Source organism: Lactuca serriola, chromosome 9 (genome assembly GCF_051521515.1).
Source record: "Lactuca serriola cultivar US96UC23 chromosome 9, Lser_US96UC23_V15, whole genome shotgun sequence".
In the NCBI taxonomy this organism is placed as follows: Eukaryota; Viridiplantae; Streptophyta; class Magnoliopsida; order Asterales; family Asteraceae; genus Lactuca; species Lactuca serriola.
The window spans coordinates 164,597,503-164,618,943 of NC_136416.1; the positions used below are offsets into that span (position 1 = coordinate 164,597,503).

Below are 21,441 nucleotides of genomic sequence, written 5' to 3' on the forward strand. Positions count from 1 at the left end.
TCGATCCTATATCCGAAGCATATGGGACAGGATTCATGATGTCTCACATAAAGACATGATAGTAGACCAGTCTTTTGCTACAATATTTTTATTTGCCATGTTATCAAAATTTTACTATGAAGAGGGATACCGTAATCATAATCTAATTTTGAAAATGCAATATATATAAAATTTCCTTAAGTCGAACCATTCTAACGTAAAATTCATATATATATATATATATATATATATATATATATATATATATATATATATATATATATATATATATATATATTTGACTAAAGATGATTAAAATCTCATTCTAAGCTTTTAGCATTGAAACGAAGTATAATTTCCTCTCCCTTAATTATAGCAAAACAACTTTTCCCAATTGAAACCCTGTTGTTTTCTATAATTAAAATAATAACTTGCAATATTGAACATAATAATCATGCTCCCACTGAAATGATAATTATCAGCATAACACTTATGCTCCCACTAGCTTTGACATGTACTCAGAAATCAGCTGGACTTCTAGAAATCAATAATTTATTAACTTTCTTGACAAAGTTCATTTTTCTGATACGAGATGCTTTGATAAGACTTTATCAAATTCATACACCTTTTCTTAGATAGTTCACATGTGTGTCTAAACAATTTTAGAACTATGAAAAGGGATGTCGTAATCATAATCGAATTTTGAAAACGCAATATATATAGATTTTCCTTAAGTCGAACCATTCTAACATAAAATTCATATATATATATATATATATATATATATATATATATATATATATATATATATATATTTGACTAAAGATGATTAAAATCTCATTCTAAGATTTTAGAATTGAAATGAAGTATAATTTCCTCTCCCTTAATTATAGCAAAACAACTTTTCAACCCCTGCAACTTCACGAATTGAAACTTTTGTTTTCTATAATTAACATTGCTAACTTGCAATACTGAACATAATAATCATGCTCCCACTAACATGATAATTATCAGCACAACACTTATGCTCCCACTAGCTTTGACATGTACTCAGAAATCAGCTCGACTTCTAGAAATCAATACTTTATTGACTTTCTTAACAAAGTTCAGTTTTCTGATACGAGATGCTTTGATAAGAATTTATCAAATTCATACACCTTTCCTTAGATAGCTCATATGTGTGTCTAAGCAATTTTAGAGCTATGAAAATGGATGTCGTAATCATAGTCTCAATTGTTTAGACCTTTGCCACTTCTCACAAGTCCATGTTAGTATGCCGGTTAACCACACACGCTCCACTAACAACTTTGAGAATGCAAATAACACAGTTGCTATCTACTTAAAATCTACTTAGTGAAAGCATTTCCTCACCATCATTTTCATGAATCGAAGAGAAAACTTATGACACTTAGATTTTATGGTGTATGTGTTCCTTTCCATGTGAATTTTGTCAAAACCATAATCACAAGACAAGGTTAGTGACAATTTCAAATTCTTATGGACTGAACTTGTGCAGTCTTAACTTCTTGCCATCTGGCAGCACAACGACCTGCCATTGCTTCCAAGTTGTTATGCAATCAATTGATAACTCTAAGAACTCATATGCAAACCCAACTTTAACTCGAATGGGCACAGAAATGTCAACACGATAGGTTATAAACCTCAAGTCGTGTGCTAGTGAAGAATTATAGGTTTTATCCTTGAGTAGTTCTTGAAACTTTCAAGACCTTTAAGACTCCCACTGTCCTCTTGACGTATAAGACTCTCTTGTCAAGAACCATTGCTTGACAAAACAAATATTCAAGGGATAGTGCGGATTCTTATCAAGACTAACACTTCACGCAATTGGCCTAAGTTGATCTTTGTTTTATCCAAAACATCACAACTTACCAATTTCAAATGTACAAGAGTAGAAAACATTTTTTACTCTTACATTTGACTAGTGTTAATAAACATTTTTTTTAAGATGTATCACTCAAGTTACAATCTTGGAGTATGACTCTAAGACTTTGTTTTGGGAACGGAGTATGACTCATCTTCTTGATTTAACCATTCCAACAATTCATGTCTCCTCTTCTTAGCCATAAGAATGCACTAAGATGTCCTTAGAGGACGAATTGTGATATGGTTTCTCAATCATTATGATGATCACAAAACATGATACTAAAGTACTCTCCCATCTTTTTAGATTTGAGAAACCTTTATCTTTCTTCCTAATTTGATTCTTCTCATTCGTTCTGCCATACATCAAATATTTTCCAATGTTTCAGAATTATACTTAAACTTGTAAGTATAACCATATTTACTAAACTTTATTAAATCATGACGAATAGTCTTATCGATCTTTGTGGTGGACTTGACCAGTGCACACGAATGTGTACTCGATCCCTTAGTCCTTTCACTTGACTTAATTTTCCAAAGATGAAAATTCTCATTCATCATACAATACAAGTCGCATGATTCCAAGTTTCTATCCAACTGAAACTTGGGTGATGAAAATCTTTCCTTATTTGGTAAATTATGACACTTCCACAAACAAAAGAATCAAATCCATTTTTCCAATATTGCTATCAATGGAACCATATAAACAATAATTTTTCACAAAAGCCATTGTAAGGATATTTAAAATAAATAAAATGAAAATTTTCTTTTATTTTAAAACTTGCGGAAAAACTTATCCTTACAATGCAAATACATATGAAAATTATGTTATTGTGCATTCCTAAGCAATCTTTCATAACTCTTACGCAACATCTTAAAATTTTGATCATCGAACCATGCGATCGAAATCCATCTTCATGATCATAATCAACATATACTTCTTTTAAGCTTCCTCTCTTTTCTTTGATTCTTAAAAAATCAACATGTGTCCAAGTCACATCATGTAATAAGAATCTCGGAATAGGAACTTAATAGAGTTAGACAGTGGACTTTACCCTAAGTAGAGTCAAACCTTTTTGACTTTACCATCCTCATGATCTTTCAGGTAATTAGGGCGGCTTCACAACCAATTCCCCTTCCTTTGGCAACAAAAACATATGGACTCTTTGTAAATGGTACACGGGACTATCTCAGACTTAGCCTTTCTCTTTACCATTTGGTCAGTCGACTTGACCATGGTCGATCCCTTTCCATTGGGAAGAGAAAGTTTTTTTGGATTTCCAATGTTACCATTCTCAATGTCCATGAAAGTTTGGGAAGTCTATCTTTCATTCTAATTTGATTTTACCAGTGCTCAAAATCATTGCTGACTCAGCAGCACCAAGCAAATAGGTAAAGATCATTAAGGGTCATGTCATGGTCTGTCACATAGTAGTCCTAAAGGAACTCACTATGTGACTTAGAAAGTGATTGAACATCCAACTTTCTCAAGATTTTGACACCTAACTCTCCTGGCTTGTCAATATGTGACCTCATCTCCAAGATGTGATCACATATAGACTTTGCTTGCCAATAGGGCTTGAGTGACCTTGAACTTGTGGGTTGGGGAGAATAATTGGAGGGGTGGAGGAAGTGAAATTCCAAGAGATTTGGGAAGATCATAGATGTCTGAACTAGACATCTACAATGGGAGATATTCAAGTTAGTTGATTTTTAAGTCCTTAATATAACACCCAATATGAAATATTAAGGCTAGGACCCAACACAATATTTTATAACTTGGAAGAGGGATGTCGTAATCCAAGCTATAAAATATTTGAAGGTAGGTGAATGACAATTCACCAATTTCCACCATGAAAAACGAAATAATTTATTAGGTTTTAATTGGATTTGAAACTCCTAGATATTTTGAGATTCTCTGAACTTTTCAATGGCATGTTTTAATCTCGATTGTGCCCTCTCAAATTTTGTGACTGGGATGCCAAGGATCACAAAACAAGGTGTGAATAACCATACAAATTGACTTGGTACCCTTAATATTTATCACCTAATCGATGTTCTGGTTAACCACACACGCTCCACCGATCTATGATAAATATTAAATTACCCTTCTGATCGGTCTATATTTATAACACAATAAATTGTACTAAATATGTTGAATTAATGTATGATTGCCCAAGAATAGAACTACTTTGATGAGTTGTTGAACTTTATATGCAGGTCATTATATACGACTAAAATTGGGTGGAAACTGCAAGAAAAATGAGCAAAATGAAGTTAACAAGCGTGGGAGACGAGTTGCTAAAGGAATGAAGAAAAATGGTGCTGAGAAATTTGACCACTCTTCAATGTTTTGATCATATCTCAAGATCTAGAGCTCTAAATTACATGAATGAAGAAGTTTTGAAAACTAGACAAAATTTTCTACAACTTTCATGTTTTGCGTTTTTACTGATTCTACTGTTTTCATCACCAAAAGGAGGCAACAAAGATGAGGGGCGTCTAGAACGCGTCTAAGACGCCCCCTAGGACGCCTACCCGTTTTAGGCCATTTTCAAGTGCAAATCAAGGACGACAGAAGGCATGTAAAACGCCCTGAAGGACGCCCATACGTCCTATATGACGTCTACGATGCCTACTGGGACGCTGACGCGGAAAACAACTCCGAAAATCAGTTTTTTAGCACCTATTTAAGGGAGATTAAACCCTAATCGACTGGGGACCTCTCCCCTACGATTTTCCTTAGTTTTGGAGGGTTCCAAACACTTTCAAACCTTCTCCACACGCGTTTTTGATCATCAATTTCTGAATCCAAGGCTACGAATCACCAAGTTCATCATCAAGCAACGTTTGAAGATCATTCAACCGGTGAATCGTCATCAATTCCATCAATCTCCAGATTTGGTTACTTCTTCTCCAAGGTTTCATCGTTCCATGATTGATTGATCATTAGAATTTATTAGTGTTATGATTTCAAGTTTGTTTATCAATTTTAGTATGAATTCCATTGTTTTTATTCAATTTGTGTGCTTTTTGATTGTTATGGAAGACTAAACCACATAGGTTACTTCCGGGAACGTTGTAGGATGTTAGGATGAACACGTTTTGATTATTACTTTTATTCTAGTCAATTTCAGCTATTGATTGATTCTTAAAGTTATGATTTTTACTTACAGTAATTGGAGTTGGGTTTTCTTATTGTGTGATATTGCAACTAAGATAGTGTATTGTTAATTCACTAGTCATTCTGAATTCAAGTAGATTAGGAACTAAGATGATCAGTTGAACCCACATACATTATTCCAAATTTGTAGTATTATATATTCAACATTGTAATAGGTAATCGTAAGACACATTATCGCCAAACCACTAGTTGTTCCTAATCCAATTAGACATAGAGAGTAAGACAACTAGTTGGGATAACATATTGTGTGCTCAAAATTATTTGTTGCAAGTTAATCAACCTTAATTATGTCTAGGTAATTAAATTGGAATTTAAGGGAAGAAAAACGTGTAAGTCCAACCATTTGAACAACTGAACCGAAAGTATCTTGTTTTGTTTTCTCATTGATAGTAGTTTGTTTTAGTATTTCTTGCATTACCAAGTTTTTAGCTTTTTCATCAAATTTTAGTTTAAATAATTTCGTGACACCTGCTAGTAGTTTTTCATTAACTACTTTAACACAAAGTTTGACCACAACCTCCTCGTGGATTCGACCCTTACTTACCCTAGCTATCTAGTGTGTGTGAGGTTTCTTTTTGACCGAGACAACGACCTCGATCACCTTCGCCACTCTTACTAGTCCATGTTAGTGTGTCGGTTACCCACACACGCTCCACCAACGACTTGGTAAGGTAAAAAGCGTGAATTTCATGGGTTAGCACCAAATTCACATTTTCCTATGTAACTAAGATTGGGTATTTATAAAAGGTTTAGTTACTTAGTATTTATCATTAATACTTTTAATGAAGGGAGAATTATAGTCCTTGTCCTACCCATTCGGCTAACGACCCTCCACCAGTCAAGGAAGCGGTGGGTGAGAGTGGACACCCATTAAACTGCCATTTTATAGGCAGTAACCTTATACCCCCCTTATAGATCGGCTTCGTGAATGAGGCCTACTAACGGTAAGACTGACTTTTACTCTTATACATATATATAAATATTAAACCTATAATATTATAATAGTATAAGGGTTGAATTTTAAATTATTAAAATTCCAAGGGTTTAACTTGGAACTAAAGTATTCATGGGGAGAAACTTTACAAATTCCAAAACTTGAGGGAAAGCTTTGAAACTATTCAAAACTATTTAATTCCAAGTTTAAAGTAGTTTTAATTAAAAACTCTCAAAGTTCCATAACTTGAGGACAAGTTATGGAAGACTTTAAAATAACATTTAAGGAAAAAGACTCTTTATTTTCATAACCTATGAGTTTAAAGTAGTTTAATGGATAAACTCTTCAAGTTCCATAACTTGAGGAAAAGTTATGGAAGACTTTAAAATCATTTAAGAAAATAAGACTCTTCATTTTTCCTAACTTATGAAAATCTTATGAGTTTTAAAATCATAAATGTGACTTTTCATATAACTTGAGGACTAGTTACAAAAACACATTTCATGAGCAACTTTAAGATTAATATGGATTGAAAACAAATTATCACATAACTTTTCTATTAATCTAAACTAACTCATAAGAACAAGATAATTCAAGTCAAACAATTTTTCATGAAATTTGCCTAACCATTAAACTAATACAAAACATGAATCTACTGGCAATTATCTTTGAAATTGGATTAGTATGAACATTACCACATAAAAAATAGGTTTATAAGTTCACAAACAGCTTAGGGTAATGTTTCTAGTCCAATTCCAGCCAAAAAACTCGAAAATATGCTGTCTGGGGCTCATACTCGTCGAGTGTATAAACCTACTCAATGAGTAGGATGATTTTCTTCATGGACTCGGCGAGTTCATCAGTGGACTCGGCGAGTCTAGTGCCCAGAAAGCCAGAAAATTGATTTTTTCAGCACTTTGTATCAAGTATAATTGAAAACAAGCCTAGGCTCTGATACCACTATTGGGTTTTGGTATAATACAACATCCTATGGTGCACATACAACCCTAAATACCTTGGATCTATGTTTTCACTAATTATACATGCAAATGGTTTCCAATGTATTGAACCTATAGCTAGTATGCAATTGTCATACAAACTATATAAAACGCTAGATAGAGTAACATACCTTTTTGTGTGGCTGGAAGTCTTGATGTATTTGGCCTTAAGAGCTTAGCCCCAATAGTGTGGAAGCCTCAAATGAAGTCACAACACATCAAGGACAAAGGTAGGACTTGAGAGAGAATCTTCATGCACTTTAAAACCTTCATGAACTCCAAGAACATGCACACCCTCTAAAGGTTGTGGTTTTTAGGTCATAACATATGTATTTATATGTGTTGAATTCTAAGAGTCATGGGTATAACTGTAACGCCTGTAGATCCGGGCTAGTTGATTTAGAGATAATAGGGGTCGAAAATGAATTTTCGACAAAATATTATTTAGAATAAATAATATTAACCAAGTTTTAGAATATGTCTCAAGGGTTCCATACATATAAAGAACGCGGAAATCCGAGTTATAATGAAGAAGTTATGGCTCGTCGAAGTTTTTCGGCAAAACCGGCACGGCACCGGGAGACGTAAATAATGAATTTAAGATAGAGGAATTTTTAGCCTTCGTTATCTACAAAAGTTGTAGTATAAATTAAACCGAGAACATACAAAAAAAGAACGCTCATATCTGACTTCGTATGAGGAAGTTGTGATTTTTCTAAGATTTGGCATAGTAGTGCACGGTCCGAAACTCGAATTTTAGTTCGAGCGGTTGTTGGCTTACGCAACCTTAATGAGAGTTGAATATCTCATTAATAAGAACTTAACGATAAAAAGACAAACGGAAACGGATTCCGTATGAAGGAATTACGAAATTTTCGCGGTCATTTAGCAGTCTAATCTCTTCCTACTGTTAAATTGAAGATCGGTCAAAATTAGCCAATGGAGTCTAAATGAAAGTTGTAGATATTGATTTTACCTATGTGTGGATATAAAGAACATCAAAAACGGAGCTCGTATGCGAGAGTTATGATTTTTCTAAGTTGGGAGGCTGCTATGCGAAATCGGGTGACGTGGCGCAATCCTGGCCGTTGCTTCATCCCCAAGGCTAGCCACCAGATGGTGACACCTGGCCATAAAAATCGACGAGTTTGAGGTAAACTCGACGAGTTTTGGTGATTTCTAGCCTATAAAAAGGGTGCCGGGGCATCCTCATTTCTCACACCTTCCAACTTCTCTTTCTCTCTCTAGAATCTCTCTCTAAGCCTCCTTAAGCCCCCTAAAGTCTAGGAAAACCCCCTAGCACCCGAAGGAAGCCCCGAGGCTCCCGGAGTCCCAAAAAAAGGGGTCTTTCAGTTTGGCAACGCTGCTCCAGCAAAGCCTGGTTTTCGAGAAAACCTGCTGTAAGTGAGCTAAGCCTAACCTATCTTTAGTATAGCTTATGTTTCAATATAGTAATGTTATTAGGACCTTAAAATAATTATTTGGGCTATTATTATGAGTTATATAAGGTGTTTTTTTACGCTTATATAATAATAATAATAGCTAGACTATTAATTAGTCGCGGTTAACGTTAGACTAAACTCTAGTGGTAATGATACTAGGTTTTGTCGAGGAAAATTATTTTAAGAGTAACGAAGTGTTGTCCGAGTACCGAGTCACCACCTAATCAAGTGAGTGCATAGTTACTTTCATCTTAAACATATATATGAAGTATTTTATATAAATTACGTGCTATGTGTGCATATTATCTGAGTACTTGTTGTCTATGCTAAATGAACGATTGTATACATGTTTTAAATGATTTAAACTGTATATGTATTTTATATCTACAATAATGTTGGGGTAAAACATGGGTAGATGTAATAGATGGAATATGAGTTGGATGATGAGTTGAGAGGTGTTATAGACCATGAGGTGAGGGTGAGCGGTGGACGATGTGAGAAGCCTTTTCCCAAACGATGGCCCCGTCATTCAGCAGAGTATGGATGACAACCACAGACTATTCTAGACAGTCCAGTGGAATACTAGCAGGCTCGCAACCTGTAGGTGTTGTGAACGATGTGTTCACCCGGTGTACTCTAAACCTTGGTGATCATGCAGACTTAGATACCTAAACCATGGTGATCATGTAGACTTGATGCCTAAAACCTTGGTGATCATGCAGACTTGATACCTAAACCTTGGTGATCATGCATACTCGATGCCTAAACTTTGGCGACTATGCAGACTTAGTGCCTAAACCCTGGCGACTATGCAAACTTAGTGCCTAAGCCTTGGCGACTATGTAGACTTAGTGCCCATTGTGTAAATCGTGGCAACGATGGACTTCGTGCCGATTCCTTAGGATGATCCTTAGGAATAAATGAACGAGGAATAGTTGAATCTTAGGGTAGATCCTTAAGAATAAAGAAGATAATGGGGATGGGTGATTGGGTTGATTGTTTAATTGTTTAAACATAATAATTATATTATTGTAGGTTGAAAACCCTATGTACTCACCAGGTTTCCCAACCTGACCCACTCAGTTTATTTATATCACAGGTGTTGAGATGAAGTCACATTACACTGAGAGACTTAAAAGAGATATAGATCACTAGTGATAATGAATGTAAGTTATGTTTATGCTTATGTTTATGTATTGACGATGACATCCCAAATATTTTAAAATGAATAAAAATAATTTTCTTCAGAAACACTTTGATAACGTACTTATCATGTTTTACTGGGAACAAATTCCGCAACATTTTTATTAAAAAGAGGTACTCTGATTTTTATAAAGCATAAACAAAATCGGTCTTTTCTGGCCGTGAAAATGGGATGTCACAATAACCCAAACCCATATCCATGGATTTTATGATCCATGGTTCATGTGGCCCAACTCATATAAATATAACTAATTACCATAATTAGTCCCCATAGTTTTAATTAGTCTCTTTTGATCACTAAATTAATTCCAAATTAATTCTTGATCAATACTATTTAAAACATATGATTTCATATTAATATATTATAATTTATAATGTATTAATAAACCATAAATAACCTTCTCTCAAAAGTCCATCCTAACAAATTGTCCTGATGATATGCATCCTAAATGGACCATGCTACTCTCGGGTCGAATACATACCAATAATAGTTCTGGGCTTAGACACCTAATCCAACACAAGAGTGGCTTAGCATTTTTACCATCAATAGTTAATGTTGCTTGCTGTTTTCCAACTATTTTTACCACATTTATGTTAGTCTACCAACATGGCACATATAGGTTAGGAGTTAGGACGTTAGGTAGAGAGGATTCCTTTGGTTCCATTCCACTCTAGGGGAATGATGTATTTCAATTTTCAAGCTACCTAGAACTTTCTAGCCTTGTCTTGTAGTAATGCTTGTGATATATGGTTGACAGACAACATATCCCTTTACAATTTACATTGTTTATTAATTGATTTCATATTTAAAATATTTTTTATGATATAAGGTAAAAAGATATAATAGATTTTGTTAATTTTTTTCCTCATAAAGGCTCAATCTCAATATTCAATTCATGTTTGAGAAAACTCTTATACAAATAAAATCTTAGAACTTGGTATGGTTTTAAAATAATGTCACCGATCCAAATTGAATTAAACTTCTTTTGAACTCATTATACTTGAAGATATATAATATTTTTTGAACTCATTTTCCAAATGTAGGATTATGAAGATGATTTTATAGGTGAAACACCACCGGTAATTAATAATATTAGTGACTGATCCGGAAAAGAAGACGTGCCAAAGCCAAGTCCTAAGAAACGAAAAACGAATGGAGGCGTTCCAAAACCAATTACTAGAAAACGAGAAAGAGAAAGGAATAATGGTAAAGGAATCGCTCCTTGTTGGGTAGCGTTCGAGCCGGTGTGGATTGTAGAGGATGATGGTGTTGAAAGGAAAAGTGTGGAATGTATTCATTGTCATACAATACTTAAAGCCAATATGGACCGAAACGGGACGTCTAATATGAACAAACATTGGAGGAATTGCAAGTTAAACCTGGACAGCAAAGAAAAAAAAATGATAAAAAGCAAGCCAAATTGAATTTTAAGAAGGAACCAAATGGTGAGACTAGTGTACAAACATGGAAACATGATGACACTAGGATCAAACGAGCATTACTAGGCCTTTTTACCGTTGGTGAACTACCATTCAAGTATGCTGGAAATGAAGCATTTATTGAATATACTAACACACTTAATGGTAGGGTGAGTTTGCCTTCTAGAAATAAAATCTCTCAAGACGTAGGCAAGTTTTACTTAGATGAGAGGAATAAATTGCTCAGGTATTTTAGTAATGCAAACACCGATGTACACTTGACAACTGACACTTGGACATCCTCTTGTAAAAAGGTCAATTACATGGTTGTCACGACCCATTTTATTGATGACGAGTGGGTCATGCACAAGAGAGTCATCAATTTTAGGTAGATAGATACACATAAAGGTGAAGAAATTGGACAAGAGTTACTAGCATGCATACATGGGTGGGGTATGAAAAATGTTATGTCAATGACCGTCGATAATGCCACGTGTAACGACAAGACAATCAAATTTTTGGTTAAAATGTTTCCCACGATTTATGACGGTGGAAAACACTTCCACATACGGTGTATGGCTCACGTCCTAAACCTTATCGTGAAGATTGCGTTAAAATACCATAACTATCATGTGGAATGTGTACAAAAGGCGGTGAAGTATATTAAAGGTTCAACACAAAGGATTAAGAAGTTTAAAAAAGCCATCAAATATGTGGGGTTGGAAACAAATACATTTTTGTGTGGCGACCGTCCAACCCGATGGAACTCTACATTCGAGTTGTTGAAAACCACCTACGAGTTATGGGAAGCTTTTGTGGAATTTGGCATCAAAGGTATTACTTTTCTTATTTTGTTTCAGCACATTTTATTATTGTGTCCCGGATTTTTAAATAGCATAACTCACTCATATGAAGTCGGAATCACTTGATTTTTTTTCAACATGTAGCTTACTGTTTATACTTCAGTTTAGAATTTTACAAATCATATTTTGGTTAAATATTGAATTAGATACAAGCTTGGAAACATAGCATATCAATGTAGCATTTTTTCTATTTTAGCACATTTTATTATTGTGTCCCGGTTTTTAAAATAGCATAAGTCACTCATATGAAGTCAGAATCACTTGATTTTTTTTCCAACATGTAGCTTACTGTTTATATTTCAGTTTAGACTTTTACAAATCATATTTTGGTTAAATATTGAATTAGATACAAGCCTGGAAAGATAGCATATCAATGCAACATTCTTTCTGTTTCAGCACATTTTATTATTGTGTCTCGGTTTTAAAATAGCATAACTCACTCATATAAAGTCGGAATCACTTGATTTTTTTTTCAACACGTAGCTTAGTGTTTATACTTCAGTTTAGACTTTTACAAATCATATTTTGGTTAAATATTGAATTAGATATAAGCCTGGAAAGACAATATATCAATGTAACATTTTTTCATTTATTTATATGTTAAAGTTTAATTGGTTTTTATTTTTGGATTTTGATAGAAAAATCATATGAGAAGGATATACAAAGAGTACCTGATCGTTTGGACTTCGAGGCGATAAAAGAGATGGTGGATTTCCTTGAAAAGTTTAAGACGGAAACGGAGAACGTTTCGGCTCCAACAAAACCTTTAGTCCATCGATTAATCCGGGAAATCTTAGATGTGAACCTACATCTTAAAAAATGGTCAACCAAAGTCAACTTTGTTCATTTGATACCCGACATGAAGGACAAATATGACAAATATTGAGGCAACTATGCAAAGATGAGTGATTATGTTTACTTTGCGATCTTGCTAGATCCTACAATGAAGTCTCAATTATTGTTGTATACTTTTAAAAAAATTATTGGTTCCAAGGATGAAACATTATCAAGGTCGGAGATAGAATTGAAAGCATATGAAATGCTTTATGAGGTCGAGAGGAAGATTGAGAAATTTTTTAAGACCTACTTGGAAAAATACGACATGGGCAGGTCTTCTCAACAACAAAATTCTCAACAAGTCGTTGATTGTGATGATTATAACGACTTTTTTGGCAACTTCCTTAATAGTGGAGGTGACAACTCGGATGCGGTGGAAAATGAATTAATTATATATTTGAAAGAGCCCCGGGTTATGTACAACAAAAGTTTTGATATCCTAAGTTGGTGGAAACTTAACGGATTACGATTCCCGATAGTTGCTCGGATCGCAAAAGGTATTGATTTTTTTTAATATTTAATATTTCTTTTAATAATTAATGATGTTACACATAACAATAATTTATTTTTAATAGATATTTTGGGGATACAAATTTCAACTGTAGCATCGGAGTCTGCCTTTAGCACAAGTTGTAGAGTTTTAACCGACTATCGTACTAACTTGTCTAACGTGATAGTTGAAGCTTTGTTGTGTACCCAAGATTGGGTTAGAAAGAGTAGAAAACCTATAATAGACAACGTGGACGACATTTTAAATGACAATGAAGTAGCTATGGGTATTTTGTACTTTCAATCCTTGCTATATTTTTATACGACCTTTACATTTTAGTTAATGCTAACAACATTTTTGTTTTGTGTTTTATATAGAGATTGATGAAGTTTTACACAATGGCAAAACAATGAGAAAGAGACCAATGGAGAAGTAGATGATAGTTAGAAAGAATTATTCTGATTTAAACTTGATTGGTTGAATTGTATTAAAATTGATATTTGGGGACGAGTTTGTTTTTTGAAACTTGATTATTGAATATTATGTTTTTTTGAAACTTGATTATTGAATATTATGTTCTTTTGGAAGCCAACTTAACAACATGTAAGTATTATGAATTGCATCTAAACTAGTTGTACCTAATTTTTAACCGAAAAAGTCATTAGTTTCACCTGAATTTTAACCAGTTCTTGTTTGGAAAAATAACCGAAAAACCAGGATCGGAACCGGAACCGGTATTGCAACCGGCAGTCCGGTTACCGGTTCTTATACTATCGCAAAACCGGTTTCTATTCCGAACCGGTCGGTTCCAATGGTTAGAATTTGGAATGAACAAAATAAAAATTTATATATCTATTTAACATTATCATAAATATAAAACATACAAGCAAATCAATAAAAAGATGGTCAAACTAGAGGTAAAGAAAAGAGTATTTCAGATAAAATATAAAACTAAATTAAACTATAACAACCAACCAAATAAGAAAGTGAGACCACGAAAACTACATATGTAACGAAGTTGAATGTTGGAGTAAAGTTATAATATTTTGTAAACTATAAGGACCATTTTAGTCTGTCTTTAGTTAATCTGGTCATTTAGTTTTATCGAGGCGGACTCCAATTTTTTGAAAACATGCTAATAATGGCGCCATGGAAATGATTTCAAGAAAAGAGCGCCACATTGTTGAGTATATTGCAGAATACGAATCCGATGATACTCTCTTCCACTCTAATTGAAACCCTTGCTTTGTATTTGTGTTGATGGCGGATTTTGGAGCACCCTCATTCTCTTTAGGGTTTGATTTTGATTTTTCCGAGCCCCAGCTTACCACTGCAAATGAGAGTAAAAATCCAACGGCGCCGAATCGGTTTTCCGTAGCTGCGACGGGACTTGTAGACGATGGTGATAATGATTTTGAAACCGTAACAGTCGTTGATTCGGACACAGACAATCAGAATTCACCTCCGAAACTGAAGCGCCTCCGGCGAGGGAGGCCGGTGGAGGATACAGTATCATCGGCTTCAGTTAAGAGCAAAGCGGATTTGTTTTCTGCTGTGGTTGTCGATGATGATGACATTGAGGACTTCTCTTCGCCAGAGGATAACCATACAGGTCTAAGATCTTATCTAATTTGCTATTTACATAAGTTTAAATGCATTGATTTTCTGTTCTTCGCATCATATTGGCTTGAATCTGGTAGTCAAGTACATTTCTATAAACCCTAACTTAATCACATGTCTGGAATCGAATTTGAAATACAACTAGACACAATTTTAGATCGGTTTTACTTCATTATCATATTCAAATCTTGTGTTCGATTTCCCCAAAACACCTCAACGAGAAACTTCATTATGCTATATTGCTAACTGCAGATGAACGTCATTCAACACAACACCATTCAGTCTATACAAGTTCAAAAATCCCACTCAATGGACATGGGATTTTAACAAAGCAATCAGGAAAGAGAAAACAAAACGTCTCAGATGATCCAGAGTCTGTAATCACAACCTGCAACAAGCCACCAAAGATAACCATCAGCCCTCTGAGAAAGTTCCAGTTGATAGATTCCGACTCTGATTCTGATTTTGATGATCATTTTATCAATGAAGCTGCTAACAGGAAGACATTCAATGAATCAAACTCCTATTTGAATTCAAGTCAACCAAAAAAACCAACCGAATCAACCAGGAAAGATCTTTGGGAGGATTTCAGACCAGAGAAGAGCTTCCATATCCCAACACCTGTGTTAGATGAAGTCTGTGATGAATATTTCAACTCCATGAAAGCTAAAAAAACACCTCAAAGCAATAAACCCCCAAAAAACCATGTCAAAAACAATATAATAGATCTTAGTGACCCTATCTCTCCTATCCCCCCTGCTCATAACTACTTTTTCCATGACGATATGAGGATCCAAGAGCTAGTTAGATCTCGTTTGCCCAATTTCTTTCCTTTGAATGCAACAAACAGAGATTGTGAACAACCTGGAACTTCAAACATTGATTACATGTAAGCTTGCCTCTAAGTTTTCTTTAAATATTATAGTATATAACTTCAAACATTGTTTTTATGTTTCTTTTGTTTTCAGGGGTCAATTTAGTCGTGGTGAAAGCTCTAAACAAGCTTCTGGAAGTAATAAAGCTGAAACAAGTTCTAGAAAAAAACCAAGAAAATCAAAACCTCAAGAAAGATCAATGAATCCAAAGGTAAATGTCCCAAAAGATGCTGGCCAAAGAAGGGTTCAAGCAGATGGTAAAGCTTCTGGCCATTGGTTCACAAATGGAGATGGGAAGAGAGTAAGTTATATTATTATTATTATTATTATTATTATTTAATAAATTTGTTGTAAAGTTATAATAGCTGTTTAAAATGATTTTGAATTGTGATAGGAAATAATGTCTTATGTCTTTTGTTAGGTTTATGTGAGTAAAAATGGGGAAGAGCTGATTGGGAGAGCTGCTTACATTCTTTATTCAAAGGTATTAATATTGACAAACTTTAAATAATGTTATGAATTTGATTGTTACAAATCAATATTTTATTTATAAAATTTTATGGTTTTTTTTTTTACAGGAAAGAGGAGGATATAAAAAAAATGCAAAGCCCAAAAAGAAAAGTTTAGCCAAGAAGAAATAGAGTGCTGATATTTGGTATATGATTAGATAATTCTAGAGATTGCTATTCTGTAAACATCAAATTTTATTTTCTTCTGTGATTTTGCTTTTTGTTACAAATAATGCATTTTAATATTCTACGTTGTAGTTTTGATTAATTATTACCAACACTTTCGGCCATTGATTTCTCAAAACCTCGAAAAGGTGAAATTAAACTCTTCTTTTATTACATTACAAAATACAAACCCTTTCTGTTTTTGTTTTTGTTTTTTCAAATATATAAATCATTATTGTGATTTTGGACTTTCGAATCTTGAAGTTAAAGTTGTTTATGTAATTATATTATGTGTAATACAAACAAATATATGATTATATATGACAATCTTTATTTACCTTTATGCCATTTTCGAATTATTCTCTAATATCTAGCCACAAATAAGAACAGCAACCAATTTTGACCACGTTTAGAGTGGTCAAACTTTATCACATAGACTTCAGGAATACAAAAGAAAATCGAACATAACTTTGGACATCGATCACCAACCATTAGATAATCACCTATACCAGACATCAAAATCAATCAAAGTCCAAAAAGTCAAAAAACTATACAAAATCAAACTTGAATTTTATATATTTCTTTCATGTAAACAACTCCACTTCTTCCATTCTTTCAGCTACAGATCCTTTCAACTCCATGGCAGATGGAGTTCAAGAACTGGAACTTCAACCCGGAGGTACGAATGGCGTCATTAATGGAGTCCCCACCCAAAAATTCAAGCACTACAGATGGTGGTTCCGGGTGGCGGTGTATATCATCTTTCTAATCTCCGGTCAAGCCACCGCCACCCTCTTGGGCCGACTTTACTACGACAAAGGCGGCAACAGTAAATGGATATCCACCTTCGTCCAATCCGCCGGATTCCCGATCTTGATTCCCCTCCTACTCTTCTTCCAACCAACCACCACTTCTTCCGCCGCATCACCGCCACCCACCACCACCACCCTTCTACTCCTTTACTTATTTTTCGGGTTAATCTTAACAGGTGACAACTTAATGTATTCATATGGTCTTCAATACCTTCCTGTTTCCACTTACTCTTTACTCTGTGCAACACAATTAGGATTCAACGCTGTTTTTTCATTTCTTTTCAACTCACAAAAGTTCACTTCTTTAATCATCAACTCACTTTTTCTCCTCACAATCTCCGCCACCCTCCTCGCTGTTCATTCGGATTCAGATAACCCATCAAAAATCTCAAAAGCAAAATACATAATCGGGTTTTTATGCACTCTAGGAGCATCCGCCACATACTCTTTATACCTCTCCTTTTTACAACTATCATTTCAAAAGGTAATCAAGAGTGAAAACTTTAGGGTTGTGCTAGAATTACAAATATACCCTTCCTTTGTTGCTACGTGTGGTTGTGTGGTGGGGCTTTTTGCCAGTGGGGAATGGGATACGTTGAAGAAAGAGGGTAGTGATTATGAAAAGGGTTCGGTGTCTTACATAATGACGCTGACGTGGATAGCTATTGCATGGCAGATTTGTTCTATAGGGATTTTGGGATTAATATTTGAAGTTTCGTCTTTGTTTTCGAATGTGATTAGTACGTTAGGGTTACCGGTTGTTCCGGTTCTTGCAGTTGTGTTTTTTGGAGATAAGATGGATGGAGTGAAAGCGATCTCATTGATTCTTGCGATATGGGGATCGGGGTCGTATGTTTATCAACATTATCTTGATGATTTGAAATTGAAGAATGATATGAAAACGAGGATAGTTGTAAGTGCCAATGAGGCTTCTCATAATGTTTAAGCATTGATATGTAGGAGTAAATAATTAATTTTATATGTAAAATGGTTTATTTTGTGGATCGAATGAATTGTAATATGAGTAATGGATGATTTTATTATTTTGTCTAATGTTGAATAGAAAATGACCGTTTGCCATGTAAGGCTCTGTGTCATATATATGTATGATATGCCCAGTGGCTTGAAATGGCTTGAAAGCTTATGGATTGATGAATAATATCATAGTTTTGATATTAAACTAGTTACAAATGAATAAAACTAAATATAATATATGCAGGGTCGGCTCTATGTTGAGCTTTTTTAAGTAAGGGCTTAGGGCCCCTATGTTGAGCTTTTTTAAGTAAGGGCTTAGGCCCCTAATTCTAAAGGGCCCCATATTTTCCAAAGTCCAAAAGTTTAGTCCATTAAAAAATATAATCCGGTAACCACAAAATAAATGAAGCGGAAGAATAAATCAATGATCGCTGCATTCATGAAACTAAAATGACATTGCATTCTTCTACCGATTTTGATTTTTGCGACATATTCATCTTCCGAGTATAGCAAAGGCCAAAGGGCCCCAAATTTTTGGCTCGCTTTGAGCCCCTAAAATGGTTGAGCCGCCCATGAATATATGGTTTAATGTTATTTATAGTTGTTGTTATTATTAATTAATTTGTTAAAATTAATTTGCTTCATGTTTTATTTCTATCATTATAATTATTTAAAACATCAATACATTATTTTTTGATTTTAAAAGTAACAATATAATCATTTATATAAAGTTATTTTTAACTATTATTTTTCTAAGTTATTTTAAGTTACTTATTTGAAAACTTTTAACGATTATAAAAATATCTTTAGGAAATATTTTAGTTAAATTGACACTACAATCTAGTTTTTGCATTTATCACTACAATTTATTACTTTTAACTATTTAAAAAATATTATTTGTTTTTTTAAGCGGAACTGAAATTTATATTTAAGTTGACATTGTAATGTTATATTTAAGTTAACAGTTTAAGTATTTTGTCACAACTGTTCAAAAATTGTAGCTTTAAACTGTAATGGTTTACATATAACAACATACTAAATCTAATAAATTAAGTATAATATAAAGTTAAATACATAACTTTATAAGTCGAAATAAATATATTATTTTAAAGTTGAAATTTAGTTTCTTTATAATTATATTTTAGATTTGATATTTATTTAACCTTATTAATCAACTTATATTCATTATTAGAAAGACACTACAATTTATAACTTTCAACTATTTACAAAATATTACTTGGGTTGTTTAAGTTAATTTAAAATTTATATTTAAGTTGACCTTGTAATGTTATATTTAAATTAATAATTTAAGTATTTTATACAAATTGTTACAAAATTATATCTTTAAAATGATAATGGTTTACATCCAACAATATAATAAAACTAATAAATTAAGTATAATATGTTAAAAGTTAAAAAACATAACTTTATAAATAGAAGTAAAAGATATTATTTTAATATTGAAATTTAGTTTATATATGTTTACACTTTAGGTTTGGTATTTATTTAACCTAATTAACCAAAACTATAATTATTATTAGAAAGAAATTGAAAAGTCATAAGAGTTTTAAATGAATGTGGTGAAAGAAAAAATGAATGAGAGTTTCAAATGAATGTGATGAAAAAAAAAAATGCTTCCTTTATAAGAATATAATGATAATGATAATGATAATTATATAAGTATCATATGAATCTTTGAGATAAATACATAATTATTTCTGATCAACTGCATCAAAATATATGTTAAAAGATAAAATAATAGTATGAAACTAGTTAAAACCTAAAGCCGCCGGATTCGCATGTCAAGCAAACTAATTTACTCTATTTCATTATTATTATTATTATTATACTAGAAAGCCTAGAAAAAGAACGAATTAAAATATAGTGAAATATACCATCCTTTGTCAAAATAGAATAACAAAAAATTAAGGGTCTCGTTTTCAGTTTCCTTAATTGCCACAGCCCACAAGGCCCAAAAGAAAGTAAGGATACCCACGTCTAGACAAAACTTGGTGTAAAGAAGTCACATAGAATTGCCAAATGATAATCAATTAAGTGGCGCAAAGAAGTCACATACAATCAATGTTTTAGAAACCGGTTTGAACCGGCTGGTTGAACCGGTTGGACCGGAAATCGAGAGAGGAAGCGGTTCAACTATCACCGGTTTTACATTGATTTCTAAACCGGATTGAACCGGCCGGTTTTTAGAAAAAATCGGTTGAACCGGTCAAAATAAACCGGTTCAACCAAATAAAAACACATGAAAAAAAACCATTTATATATTAAATTTTGGTGATTTTTTTTCAAATTTATTTACTTTTCTCTAAATAAAAACATATGGTAAATATTATAAATTTTTTTGATGTGTTTGTATTCATCAAAAACTATATTTCGTTTCGGTATTATATTTTATTTTCTTTTTGACGTATATGGATTGATGTAAAACATTAAAACTTATGGTTATGTGTTATTTTAATGTATTTGAATTCATCTACAACTTATTTTTATGTGTATTTTTAATGTTTGAACTTGTAAACATCAAATTCATAATTTTTATATGTACGCATGTATAGGAAAATAGAAAAATACATGAAAAATATAGAAACTGGTTCACCCAGCGGTCGAAACCGGTTAAACCGGGAACCGGTCACCATACCGGTTCAACTAAAAAACCGGTTTTTAAAACATTGCATACAATTGCCTCTAATGGTTGATTCTTAAAAGTACTTATCAGTTGTGGCTGGTAGTAGAAAACTGAAAATAATAAAGTTGTCGAGAAAGTTAGTGAAAGTAGCCATTGTCGTTTCATCTTCCAACACGTAAAGACCTAAATCGTTCCCAAAAGAATATACATTCACCTTCTTTTCTTGGAGTTTCAACATATGTTCAATCAAACAACCCTATATGATTTTAGTACCCTAAATATCGACATCAAAACCACCATATTAACCGATATGAGGATTTAAACATAAACTAGGGTCCAAATGAACCTCCATTGCCATTTAGAAAGAAAAACACAATTTCAGGCAAACAAACTAGTAATACCAACCCTTCCTTTGTCTTTTGAGGCTAAAAAAAATGTGATCTTTAATACATTAGATCATCCATATTTCTACCCAAAAGAAATTACAAAGGATAAGTTTCAAATAACTTCAAAATCAACATATACACCCAAAAAGTGAATGTTACTAGACCAAGGATTCCAAGAATCGAATTAAAAAGAGTTGGTCGACATGTAAAAGACAAAGCATCAAC

At 33.3% G+C, this 21,441-nt stretch overlaps 3 protein-coding genes and 1 pseudogene across 4 annotated transcripts; all 4 read left to right on the top strand.

Annotated features, from left to right (window-relative positions):
• Positions 1-11,513: 11,513 nt before the first annotated feature.
• On the top strand, positions 11,514-12,789 carry LOC145076248 (zinc finger BED domain-containing protein RICESLEEPER 2-like). The gene is made up of 2 exons (XM_079022194.1): positions 11,514-11,874; positions 12,542-12,789. Exons 1-2 carry the CDS (start codon positions 11,514-11,516, stop codon positions 12,787-12,789), a joined length of 609 nt encoding a protein of 202 aa, XP_078878320.1.
• A 15-nt stretch (positions 12,790-12,804) lies between these two features.
• On the top strand, positions 12,805-13,666 carry LOC145076249 (zinc finger BED domain-containing protein RICESLEEPER 2-like). Its single transcript, XM_079022195.1, has 3 exons — positions 12,805-13,237; positions 13,316-13,516; positions 13,608-13,666. The coding sequence occupies exons 1-3, from the start codon at positions 12,805-12,807 to the stop codon at positions 13,664-13,666; spliced, it is 693 nt and encodes a 230-aa protein (XP_078878321.1).
• A 693-nt stretch (positions 13,667-14,359) lies between these two features.
• On the top strand, positions 14,360-16,479 carry LOC145073398 (uncharacterized). The gene is made up of 5 exons (XM_079019947.1): positions 14,360-14,842; positions 15,103-15,739; positions 15,819-16,026; positions 16,147-16,209; positions 16,304-16,479. Exons 1-5 carry the CDS (start codon positions 14,491-14,493, stop codon positions 16,364-16,366), a joined length of 1,323 nt encoding a protein of 440 aa, XP_078876073.1. The 5' UTR covers positions 14,360-14,490; the 3' UTR covers positions 16,367-16,479.
• LOC145073399 (putative purine permease 11 pseudogene) lies at positions 16,323-18,264 on the top strand (annotated as a pseudogene). Its single transcript, XR_013691340.1, has 2 exons — positions 16,323-16,380; positions 17,019-18,264. The product of XR_013691340.1 is annotated as a putative purine permease 11 pseudogene (transcript).
• The last annotated feature ends 3,177 nt before the right edge of the window (positions 18,265-21,441 follow it).

Coding starts and splice junctions, on each gene's coding strand:
- LOC145076248 (XM_079022194.1), top strand. CDS start 11,514: ATGACCGTCGATAATGCCACGTGTAACGACAAGACAATCAAATTTTTG. Junction 11,875..12,541: donor TGTGGAATTTGGCATCAAAG/GTATTACTTTTC, acceptor GGATTTTGATAG/AAAAATCATATGAGAAGGAT.
- LOC145076249 (XM_079022195.1), top strand. CDS start 12,805: ATGAGTGATTATGTTTACTTTGCGATCTTGCTAGATCCTACAATGAAG. Junction 13,238..13,315: donor AGTTGCTCGGATCGCAAAAG/GTATTGATTTTT, acceptor TATTTTTAATAG/ATATTTTGGGGATACAAATT. Junction 13,517..13,607: donor TGACAATGAAGTAGCTATGG/GTATTTTGTACT, acceptor TGTTTTATATAG/AGATTGATGAAGTTTTACAC.
- LOC145073398 (XM_079019947.1), top strand. CDS start 14,491: ATGGCGGATTTTGGAGCACCCTCATTCTCTTTAGGGTTTGATTTTGAT. Junction 16,027..16,146: donor CAAATGGAGATGGGAAGAGA/GTAAGTTATATT, acceptor GTCTTTTGTTAG/GTTTATGTGAGTAAAAATGG. Junction 16,210..16,303: donor CTTACATTCTTTATTCAAAG/GTATTAATATTG, acceptor TTTTTTTTACAG/GAAAGAGGAGGATATAAAAA.